The sequence below is a fragment of the Anopheles coluzzii genome, chromosome 2 (assembly GCF_943734685.1).
Source record: "Anopheles coluzzii chromosome 2, AcolN3, whole genome shotgun sequence".
Lineage (NCBI taxonomy): Eukaryota > Metazoa > Arthropoda > Insecta > Diptera > Culicidae > Anopheles > Anopheles coluzzii.
Genome location: NC_064670.1, coordinates 5767354 through 5779421, shown reverse-complemented (window position 1 = coordinate 5779421; position 12068 = coordinate 5767354). Strand labels below are relative to the sequence as shown.

Genomic DNA, 12068 nt, shown 5'->3' with positions numbered 1-12068 from the left:
GGGTTTCGCCGGAGTTTCCCGCTTGTTCAGCTCTCTGTATCACTCTGTATCTCTTCTCGCCCCTTTCAGAGTATCATTTTCCGCGTGCAGCAACATCCACAGGTGCCGGGGTTTACGCAGTGCGTCACCTTCGGCTTCTTCGCTACGCCAGGGCTCGAGACGGCCTACAACCTGTTCTGCGTGATAGCCATGTACTTCCTGCCGCTGATGATCATCAGTGGCGCTTACACTGTGATCCTGTGCGAAATCTCCAACCGGTCGCGGGAGAAGGGTAAGTCGTTAAGGGGCCCGCAACGTAAAACGCTCACATTCCTATTTGCTTTCAAAGCGCGAGCGGTAGCACGCACTGTTTTCAATTTCTGTGGTTTTTTTTTCCACCGGGCCCCCCTCTGTACGATTAGCTCATGCGAGTAGCTCCTGCCAGCACTGCGGCGTGGGTGAAACTCGACCACGGGTTCAAGTGTGCTTAAAACCACGAACGTACCTAACGGTGAAGAGCGTCAAGTTTACGAGTGGTTGCACTGGCGGAACGAAGAACACACACCTACATAGATATCTACACGAGTGAGCGCTGTAGTGCCGCCGTATTGTGAGGGCTTCATGTTACAGTACAAAAGCTCATTCAATTAGCTCGTTTCAATTGCTGCCCTAATCTTTTTGGATATTTAAGTGGCAAATTCTATTCCATTCATGTTGCTCGTTATTCACACATTGCGAATATTGTAAATAAATTTATAAAACAGCATGTTTGTTTATTACTTCCAGTAGAAGCGCAACGAAAGTCCCTTAATAATAACAAAAAAAGTGAATTTGATTAACATTTGCATAACTTTAGACGTTTGTGCTGCTCACCCAAAGTTTTCGAAATACTGCGCCTAAAGATATGCAATGTTGAAAGCATACCAACACCATGTACGCCATAAAAACCATTTACGAGTTTCGCGAAGTTAATTACAACGGTAATCCCATTTCCGGTTCCACCCTTCGCACACAGAGACGAGCGATTCCAACTCCACCGGAACGATGCGGCTGCGATGTAACGACCTAACGCACATCGAACGCGCCCGGCAGCGCACCTTGCGCCTTACCATCACGATTGTGGTCGTGTTCGTTTGGTGCTGGACGCCGTACGTCGTGATGACCCTCTGGTAGGTACATTGGTTAGGGTTGGGCGGGTCCCGTGAAAATGGGAGCATGTGTTAACGGTAAACTTCCGGTGCTGGTTCGTTCCAGGTACATGTTCGACCGGGAAAGCGCCGCCAAGGTGGACGTGGCCGTCCAGGACGGGTTGTTTTTGATGGCCGTCTCGAACTCGTGCATGAACCCGCTAGTGTACGGTTCGTACGCGATGAAGTGTCGGCTACCCTGTCGACGCCGCAACACGCTCGGTGGCGCCCAAACACCCAATGCAGCCCAGCGACGCTCCACGGGTACGTACGGGTGGTGGTGGGACTGCATGCGAGTGCACGTGCTATGCTTCCCCATAGAACAGACCCTAGAATTCCCACATCGAAAGGGGCGGGGCCACGGCTCCCGTCCGAGTTTTTGGAAACTGTATGTATGTTCTGACTATAATTCCCTTTTTTGGAAAAGGGTTTCGATGCCAACAGCGATGGGATCCAAAAATGAACCTTCGGTTTTGCATGAGTATCTTGAAAAACATCTCATTTAGTTTGTTATTACTATGGTAGTGTGCTTGCTTTCTACTGCGACGGAAATGGTTAGAAAATTGCATGAAGAATGTTTCGCAAGAGGATGTTGTTTGCCGTCGACTAAGGACAGAATATTAGATCCGTCTATTCGAACTCGCCTATTAGCTCGTGTGTCTATGTGCAGACGTTCCCAATAATAATGCAGCTTTCTACAAACTGTACACACACTCATCGCTAGGACGGTGCAATTTGATTCCACCTTGAAGCGGAAGCTTAAAGCAGTTCAAGGAATTATGGATGAAAATACTGCAACCAGCCCAGGGTTATCAGGACCACATATTGCCAGGATAATTTCAATGAACAGTTCATGGGAAACTTTCAAACAATCCCATCGACGATTGCAAATCAAAGTACGCACATAAATTGAAAGACATATTGTATAACTTTAGGCGTTCTATCGGCGCCTGGAAGTCAGCAACGCGCGGAACGAAAGCGTTCGACAAAACGCTCCTGTGTAATTAATAGATTAATTCCGCATTTGCTAAATTGATTGCAGTTTTCATGTTTTAAACGGCATTAAGTGTGTATTAGTAATAAACCTAATCGATAGTTCCAGTTCATTAATCACCTATCCTATGCGGAACTATCCGTGCTACTCTCTGTCCCCCTCTCTCTCTCTAGTGATTAGCTTCACTCTCTTCCACCACGCTATTCCGACTAATCAATCGAGCTTGCCTACGAAGTAGAATAGAATACGCATGGTATGCATGGTGTCTTTTTTTCTTTCTTTTTGTTCCTCGTCTCTTAGCATCCACCCACTTGCGACACAAACTAGAGTAGCTCGTGAATATTTACCCAAATCTGCATCCACTAATCAAATCAGTTCGCATTATTCACCGTTGGATGATTTGCATTTGCATTTAGACCGATATTGTACAGTAGATTGTACCCCCCCCCCCCCCCTTCACACAACAAGTACAGTATTAGCGAGATCCCCGTTCCTTGCCGCACATCGGGCGGCACCGTGATGCATCCTATCAAACGCCCGTTCTCATTGCAGATGCCGTCTCGGGAATCATTGGACCGCACTCGGACCGTCTGACCGGCCGGGACAATAAGGACGAGCTGCTGGTAGCGGACCATCGGAGCATAACGATGAACCATCTCAACCAAAACGGTACCATTGCCCTGCTACAACCGACAGGTACACACTTCGGCATAACCCAAAATCGTCCCGCAAACGCGTGCACACCACAGCGCGTGTGCGCTCGTGAGCTACTGGGCGTCTCCATTCAGGGCGCTAGCTAGGACTGGTACCATTGCAACGCACTCAAGCTGTGCAATGATGGCAATGGAGCACAGCGGTCGGTGCATGTGCGTGATTGCCACTGTGTGCCATAAGTGCTATCGTGGCTGGAATTAGCAATGGATTAGCACACTAAAAACAAGACTACCAATTTGTGATAGAATGTGTCACAACATTAGCTTGGACATTGATTCTATTATGCTTCATTCCCACTCAGTGTTGCGCGATAAGTCCCGTGCACAGTTTGCAGTACATTTTGTTGTGATGCCACGGGAATGTTTTGATACCAAGGATTAACGCTTGCGGGAGCAATAATTCTCGATTAATTTATGATCGGGCTAATGTGTTGAATGGAATTCGATTCTCCACATAACTAATGCAATTTACATATTGTATCTATTGAGGGCAATTTGCTCGAGCAACGTAATTAACATCCCATTTCGCATGAGTGGCTCGGGAAGCTTACACTTACACTCTTTCAACGACCTGGCAACAGCCCTTATGTTGGTATGTCATCCCCAAAGATTCTAGGAAACTCGATCTCGGGCTACGCTTTAATGCTACGTTTCATGCCCAACGGCCCAACAACTACACAGTGGCACTATTATCAGACGCCACAGATTAAACTCTTCTCCGCCAGTTTCCGATAGGGGTTTCGAGGAACTAGCTCGAAGAAGCCTTTCGGGCACGAACGCTAGCAACTTCCTCTCCTTCCGCTCGTTAACTCGCTCCACTGTGCACAAAATCAATCGACCAGCACCACCAGCACAACGACTGTTACTGATTGCGCTCTTCCTATTTTCCTTCCACTTCCTTTTTTTGTTTCGCTTTTGTTTTACTTTCATCCATGGGCCTCCCTGCGCACAGCATCCCTGCTGCGTTCGACGGGCGGTGGGACGGGCGCCGGTGCGGGTGCAGCCGGTCCCGGCACTAGCGGGGTAATTGCCGGTGGCTCCGGCCTGGCTACGACGGCAACGACCCGCTTCTACAATCGGCTCAGCAGTGGCAACAACAACACCGCCAACAACACCGCCAACAACAACGGCAACTATCACAACAACACGGCAAAGCACACGTCAGCGACAGGAAGCAAAACAGGACCATCGGTGAGCGGTTTACTGGGAATCCATCGCAAGGGTGGCGGAAAAGAGGTAGGTGTGGGATGTAGGTGTGTGTGTGTGTTTTATTTTTATTTTCTCATTTTGTTTTTCCTACGCTATCTGCTGCGTAAGTGTGTGATAGCTAAACATTCCGAAAGGCACGATGACGGCATTTGATTGAGCTAATACGACACACCAGGCTCTTCCTGGTTCACGTGTTTTTGTTTTTGTTTACCTCCACTTTTATGACGTTTTTGCACGGTTCATTACACTTCTTCGAACTCACCACTGTGCTGTTGATGTAAATGTTTCTACAATTGCTAATCTCGCAACTCGGCAGCTGGTTGGTTTCTTCATCGAACGTGGGTGCCCGTGTGCCCGCAAGATGATCGAACTCGCATCGATACGGGAGCTCTGAAGTGCCGTACCATTCCAACGACCAAAACACGGTGGAAAATGAAGCAATCGCAGCAGATGAAATAACAAACACAACGTACTCGGAACTGGACGTTACGAGCTGTTTGCACATAGCTAATGAAGAGCGAGAATAGCATTTCTAGCTCTAGGTACTTTGATTGAGTTTGAGCTGAAACTGTCTTACCTAACTTAGACTCTCTCAAACGCATCTGTCATATCTTTACCATCTTTGCAATATTTGCGATATAACTGCGTTTAGCTCAGTCGCAGTTTAGTTCGTCCGTGTTTAATGTTCGCGCGCCTAAATGTATGCAAAGCATTTTGGTCTCTTCGTTGTATAATCCATTTATCGATGAAACGTGTTACGGACTTCAATGGCAACGTGAGTCTAGTGGCAAAAGAGATTCAAAAGCTCCTTACCCTAGATAGTATTCTTTAAAACCTCGTTAGCCTGAAGTTTCTATGCAGTGGGCACCGCCACAGTTCTTTAACGAGCCTCGCCTGTGCAAATTCCATTCCACCGAAACCGAAACAAAGATGAAAGAAACCAGTTTCAATTTGTGTGTTAATTTCTCTTCGCCACTTCTCAGCTCAAGTGGACTTTGATTGAAGTCGTTTTTTACGGGTTTTTTTTTTCCTTTCTTCGGACCATCCGATTCACACGCTCCGATGCTGGTCTGCGTGTCGATGGCGTGGGAGGTGCTGGCAATAGACATTCCACGTGGACTCACGTGGCAGGACCACATCATGCTGGGTTTTGGTGGTGGGGGGGGGGGGGGTGGGGAGGGGGGAAAGGAGAGGGCTGAATTAACATAACTATCCCACTCACGCACGGTTCGCTTTCGCTTTCGTTCGCAGCACAACGCGCGGCCCGGTGGCTACTGGGCTGGCGGCAGTGGAAAGGGATGCCAGCCGAGCTACAGCGAGTTCGCAATGCTGGCCGATGAGCATTCGCTGATGCTGTCCCGACCGTCCTTCTACTCCGACCCGACACCGCACGAGCTCGACTCCTCGGTGGAGTGTGGACTGACCCGCAGCCTGGACACGGGCGGCTGGCGATGATGATCGCAGCGCTGCTGGTGAGCCGCCCAGTACGACTCGCTGGCGATCGCGACGGTGGTAGTCGTACGCAACGGGCTCATTAAAACCATCGACGCCCGCCATCAGCATCACCGGTCGATACCGGCACGAATGGAGCAGCAGGTGTGAGACGGTTTGCGCTCACCCGCGCATCCGCTTTAGTGTTAGCTGGCGGATGTACAATGTTAACAGATGCTAAACAACTTTTCAAATTTTATTAACTCACATTGCTGAACGAACGAGAACGAGAAATAAATGGCCGGTGATGGACGTAAAGTGAAGGAATAATGGGAAGGTTTCAGGCAGGAGTTTGAGTGGATGAAGTACAATTAAAAAGGAATTGCGTGCAGCGATATGGCAGGACGAAACGTGACTTGTGATGAGTGAAAACCTAGATACAAACTTATTACGCTAAGCAAAACCATAGCCCCATTTTGCAGCAACGGAATGATAGCCTACGATTAGGGACAAAAGCCCCGGAAACTGAAATCGGAATGGTACACGCAGATTGTGTCACGAAACCCAGAACCGCAGGATCGTCGTGTGCATAGGTATTTATATACAGCTGAACTGGAGTGCATACGTTTTTCCTACGAATAGCTCTTAACATAGTAAATGTACAAACTCGATGGATAATTGATGAGTGAAATTTAAATCCAATCAACTAGATATTCCTACTAGATGGAATGAGCATGTTTGGTGCAAGCAGCAGTGCGCACCAGCGTGCGCCAGTGTCATTTGAATTGTTGCGTGTTACGATAAGCTGCAGCAAAAGTGCACAAAGTTGTTCCCAGTTTGCATCGTAATCGTTCCGAGCGGAGCGAAACATACTGAGAAATAAAACAAAATTTAAATCCAACCTGATGGTACTCACCTGTTTTTTTGCGAGAAAGAAAACTTTCATTTCCATTACGATGCGGTGGTTGGCGGCGTGATTACGTTTGGTACAATTTGCGTAATAATGAAAGTTGCCTCCCACAACACTACCGAACGTACATCCCGGTACAAATTACACCCAACACGTGCGGTAAAGGTCAGCATGGATCCAGTTAACGCAACGGGGTTTTTGCAGAAGCCGACACGCGCGCAGGCGGTTCTATGCCGTAGGGGGGGGGGGGGGAAATCGATAAACTTTGATCGTTAACACTATGTAATTACAACGATTATTTAATAACATTTCCGAGAGCTGTGTGTACCCGTTTGTGTCAACGAGGCGCTGTTAAGGTAATTCTGTTTGCCATGTACATTGCATAACTTTAGGAGTTTTAGTGCCATTCGCCCAACCGTATAGAGTTATAAGCAGTTGAAGCTGCTAATAGCTCAATGAATAACGCATGTTATGGCTTGAATTTTACAGCGAAACATAGACCAATTTTATTCTTTATAAAATAACACGATTGTTTAGATAAAAAGCACCAAAAGCTCGTACATTTAATTTCGAACAAAAAAGAATTGAACATCGCGAACGACTACAGCTCAGATCCTCTTTGGAACAAAAACTCCATATAATGCGATGAAGGAGGGATGAAGGATACCTTCAAGCGGTTGACGTTAGTCACCCGTTGGACGCTGGTTCGGGGCGCTTAAACACATATCCCTCGTCGGTTTGATGCAGCTCCAGCGCTCGGCACCAGCCGGGTCGTACGTTGACCAGTACCAGCGGGCCCGCCCCGTATCGTGCCACCTCGTCCGCCAGCTCCCGCAGCGCACGTGCCGCACTGTAGTCGAGCACCACCAGCCGCTCGCAGTCGAGCACGAGTGGTAGCGCCGGTTGGCGACGTGCCTCGGCCAGCACGGCCGTGCGCAACCGATCCACGCCCGTATAAAGCAGCCCAACCTCGGGCCGGATGCAACGGTGGACGGTGGCGCTGTCGGCCAGGGTCATGCCACTGGTGGACACACTCCCGCCCACCCAGTGGCGGAGCGGTTCGAGCAGACTGACCGCCATACCGCACAGCAGACCAACTTCGACGCCCTGCACCAGACAAACCGCAAAGCACACCGTCCAGGCAAGCAAATCGGTGCGGAGGGCGGGCGGCCGGGCCAGCCGGCGAACGATGCCCAGATCGAGCATGGAGGCGACGGCGGCGATCAGCACGGCAGCCAGGGTGGCCCGCGGTATGTAGTAGAAGTAGGGCGTCAGCACGCCAAGCGCGAGCAGGGTGAGCAGGGCGGAGTAGAGGCCGGCGAGTGGGGTGCGGACGCCGCTGGCATGGCTAACGGCGGACCGGGTGAACGCACCGGTGGTCGGCATGGCCCGAAAGCACGAACCGATCACATTGCACAGCCCGAGAGCGAACAGTTCCTGCGTGGCGTCGACCACTCCATCGGACGCTGTGTGTGTGTGTGTGTTTTAGAGAGAGAGAGAGGGAGAGCATTGAGAGAGTTGGGTGAGAGGGGGACAAAGCTTACCGAATGCTTTCGCGATGGCAACGTTCGCGAGGACGGCTACGAGCGGCACCAGCACCAGTCCACTGCCGAGCTCGACCAGCATCTGCGGAAAGGTGACGGTCGTACCGTTCACGGTGACGTCACGGACCGGCCACTCGAAGGCGGGGATGCCGGGCTCTATCCTGCCGGACAGGCGGAAGGGAGCGGTTGCTTTGCCGCCGTCCGTGTTGCTGGTGACAAGATGGTGGGCGAGTAGCGCCGACAGCAGCACGACCAGCGCATTCCGGGAGAGCGATACGTACCAGAGGGCGCGGTGAACGGGTCTGCTGCGAGTGGCCGGCACCAGGCGGGGCAGATACTGCAAGGCAAGCAGCAGCACGATGCACCCAATCCCGAGCAGCGTGTCGCCGGTGGCACTGTCCGCCAGCCGGGACAGCACACTCCAGACGGTTGCGAAGAAGCCACCGTCCACGGTCCGAGGCAGCCCGAGCAGATTGCCGAGCTGGGCGCCGATGATGATGAGGGCGGTGGCCGACGTGAACGCGGACGTGACCGGTGCCGAGATGAAGCAGACGAGAAATCCGAGCCGAAAGGCGCCCATCGCCAGCTCGACCAGACCGGCCGCGAACGCCAGCACGATCACGTACTGGACCGGTCGGCCGGCCGTATACTCCAGCGTCAGCAGCGACATCAGGCTGGTCGGGCCGATCGACACCTCGCGCACCGTGCCGCAGAACACGTACACGAGCGATCCTGTCCGGGAGAGGGCGACAAGGTGTCTCAGGAGTGTCTCCGCAGGGCGCAAGTGCACAGTAGCGTGGCTACTTACCCATGAAGGCCGCGTACAGCCCGTACTGGGACGGCAGGCCGGCGATTGTGGCGTACGCAATGCTCTGCGGGATCATCGTCAGGCCGAGCGTCACACCGGCAATCAGATCGGACAGTGCGTCCGCCCCATCGTACTTCCGGATCCAGGTCAGGATTGGCAGGCGTCTTTTGGGGTCCAAGCCCTCCAGCAACGTCCCCCAGCGCGTGCTCGTCGTCGTTGTCGTTGTGTGACTGTCATCCTTCCGATCGTTCGGATCTTCCCGGCCAATGGTGATCCTTCTGCCCGACGGCTCCTGCCGTAGAGCACGCAATTCTTCCGCCTCCTCCATACGCACGAAGCAACACTCGCGACCGACGCGCAACAACTCCACAGCCCTAGGGAGCGAACAGCAGATCTGCGCATCTTCCACGTGGTGTTCCAGCGACCCAGATCGTTGAGATCGTACCCCGCAAAGCCAAAGCAAACACAACAAAGATACAGCCTGTTATCAGCCCGTGGCGAGCTGCACAGCTAGATACAGAGGTGAGTGATGGGGATTAGCTGATTGAGTTACTCAACGGGGTTGGATATCTCCACTCACGCACGCACACGGTTGCAATTAGGGTTAAACAGCTGTTTGCGCCAAAAACGTTCGCTCAGGCAGTGAATGGAAGTCTCAACGCATTTTTTAGACACGCAGCGGGGTAGAAAGGGAGGAATGGTTCTACAAGCAATGGTTCTGGATTGTTCTGCATTTCTCTCTTGGGAGGCATTCCTCTGAACTCTCTCATCCCCGCACATTGAACTCTTAACGGGATGCTCGCTTAGCAATCCTCTCCCTCGCATGCGCTACAGCTTAAAGAGGAACGAGCCAACGGAGAGAGGCGTTGTTGGTTTAGAACAGCGGTCGGCAAAGCCAAATGCGGTCCGTGGCATCATTAAAACCGGCCCACGAAAAGATTTGCCTAATCAATGTAGTCGAACTCGAGGTTAAATTGCGCGTATATAACACTAGCATTGCGTCTACAAGACATCGCTCTTCTTCATTTGAAAATAGGCACGAATATTATGACGATTTAACGCTTCTTCTTCTTTGGCTCAACAACCGTTGTCGGTCAAGGCCTGCCTTTACCTCTTGTGGGTCTATTTGGGGCTTGAACCCATGATGGGCATGTTGTTAAGTCGTACGAGTTGACGACTGTACTACGAGACCGGCCTGACGATTTAACGTTATTGCTTGTTAAGAGCATTTGAACAATTGTCAGGGAGCTTTTAAAAGAAAAGGAATCAGTTATCAATATGTCTGACTTGTTGGTAAAGCTCATTATAATAGATTCTGAATGCCCTTTTGTCTCGGATTTTTTTCAACCGTTTAGTATTTTATTCCAGCACCAGAATATCCCCAATAATTGTTGCATCCTGCCGATCATTTGCATATGTTGCCGGAAATCAGCTGAAGAATCTTTGAAATTTATTTCAATAACAGTTATTTAATAACAGGAAAGGCTTGGTTGATATAATCACATAAAACTTACAATATTACCGCATTGTAATGCTTAATATTCATAATTTAACAATTATTTTATTAATGTTTGTTTCTCTGCATTCTTCTGATCCGCGGCTCTCGATCATTCAGCAAGGTTAGCGCTTTATCTCAAAAGTTGGCCGACCGCTGGTTTAGAACTATCAAGACAGACGGACGTGCTCAGTGGATAAACGCAACCAAACAACAAAAAAAACACTTAATTCCGTGCTGGTACCAATTTCTCGTGCTAAAGGAAGGAAACCCGATTCTCCGCAGGTTAAGGCCTCCACAAGCGTCAACTATTTCTCCTCGCCTACTCATCCCAGTTGGGGCAGTGCAGTCCCCAATAACATCGTTGCAAGAGCTGCTCAATTTACGACTTCCTTCTGCTCTCGGAGATAAGCATCATCCCCGTGTGCCCCCAGAGAATCCCTACTCCCTCTTGAGTTCCACGGTGACGCGTTGAGATGCAGTACCGAAGCAATTGCGTGCTTGTCTACTCTGTGCTTGTGGATATAATGCTTTTGCAAAACTCCTTCGCAACTATGATGGATCAGCCGGGATGAAACTCTTCCTCAGCTTTACCTCAGGTGCGGTGAGTTTGGGATGAATCTAACAGAATTGCGCTGCTCGTCATTTCGGTTTGGAGTATTGTAGCAATCCGTAACAGGCAGTCTAGTAGTACAGCTGTTACAGGCTCGCCACTACACTGACACGCCCGTTACGGTGTATAGGTGTTACAGTTCAAACGGAAAGCAAGTAAAAGCCAACTTGCTCGTTTGGTGGTTAACTATGAACTGATTTTATACAAAAAAAGGCATAGGCTGCTATGCTTAGGAAGCGAAATTCTGCTGATGGCAAAATCCACTGTTTGGTAGTCATAGCCCACTACAAAAGGGGATCGTTCAAGGGAGATGTTGTTTGGGGTGAAAAACTCATATAAAGATGTTTTATCGTGGGTTTGTTGTTGAGCGTTCGTTATATTAGAGAGATATTAGAATTGTGCAATTTGCACATCAAAACCTTCGTTTTTTTTTGTTTAAACCTTTATTATCCTTAAAATTGTCACACAAAATTGCCAGCTGAAACGTAGTTTTTCATTCAAAAATACGATTTGTCTTCGTGTTCTGTCCAACAGCGTTTGAGTTTTAAATAAATAGAACGCCCGTGCGCCACTTTTCATTCTTCCTTATCCGTGCTATTCCATCCGACAAGGATAAACGACTTCCCGTGGCAGCTGAAGGTGGCTACGAATCAGGGGTACGATTCGTTCGAAAATCGATCGGCTGTCAACGGCAACGAAAGCTACCGGCTGTCCAATAAATAACGATTCCAGCGATATCGAACTCCAATTCAACAGGCCGGAATGTGTTTTGCGAAGTCGAGTCCCCTCACCCAAAAAGCGTTTTTGAGGGTTTGTTCGATGCTTCTAACCATTTCCATAATGTGTCGTGTATCGTGCACGACCTTAACCTTTTTGGCTTATTAGCATATTTATATTGTACTATAGGTTGATGCATATTGTATGGGATAGAATGAAGCAATGGTTTTGGTCATAAATATCAGTGCCGACAATTAGCAATTAGTTGTGGGCTGCAAGCGATCAACGAATACGAATATGCTCTGTAGACATAACTGAATTAATGGTTGTATTGTCTCGTAAATTCTAATGCAAAAACATCATTATATTACATTGCCCTTGACGCTACAGTCCCGAAACAGTGTTGACCGTCTGTCCTTTTTGCTCTATACTCTCGTGGGAACGTACCAGACAAAACACATCATCAGT

The 12068-nt window shown here is 49.6% G+C and overlaps 2 protein-coding genes across 3 annotated transcripts in view; one reads left to right on the top strand and one right to left on the bottom strand.

The window, feature by feature from the left end:
* The window catches only part of LOC120952129 (adipokinetic hormone/corazonin-related peptide receptor variant I-like), a 28279-nt gene extending 21858 nt beyond the window's left edge, over positions 1-6421 (top strand). The window contains exons 4-9 of one of the 2 annotated variants that reach the window (XM_040371290.2): positions 70-271; positions 995-1148; positions 1234-1430; positions 2713-2856; positions 3826-4109; positions 5334-6421. In XM_040371290.2, coding sequence (XP_040227224.2) covers positions 70-271; positions 995-1148; positions 1234-1430; positions 2713-2856; positions 3826-4109; positions 5334-5537 — 1185 coding nt within the window. In that variant the 3' untranslated portion in view covers positions 5538-6421. The remainder of the gene's footprint in view (positions 1-69; positions 272-994; positions 1149-1233; positions 1431-2712; positions 2857-3825; positions 4110-5333) is intronic. The other variant, XM_049605887.1, reaches the window with a different exon arrangement.
* Positions 6422-6927: 506 nt separating this feature from the next.
* LOC120951980 (sodium-independent sulfate anion transporter-like) lies at positions 6928-9646 on the bottom strand. Its single transcript, XM_040371019.2, has 3 exons — positions 8776-9646; positions 7968-8699; positions 6928-7889 (listed from the first exon to the last, which is right to left on the bottom strand). The coding sequence occupies exons 1-3, from the start codon at positions 9101-9103 to the stop codon at positions 7111-7113; spliced, it is 1839 nt and encodes a 612-aa protein (XP_040226953.2). The 5' UTR covers positions 9104-9646; the 3' UTR covers positions 6928-7110.
* Between the last annotated feature and the right edge of the window lie 2422 nt (positions 9647-12068).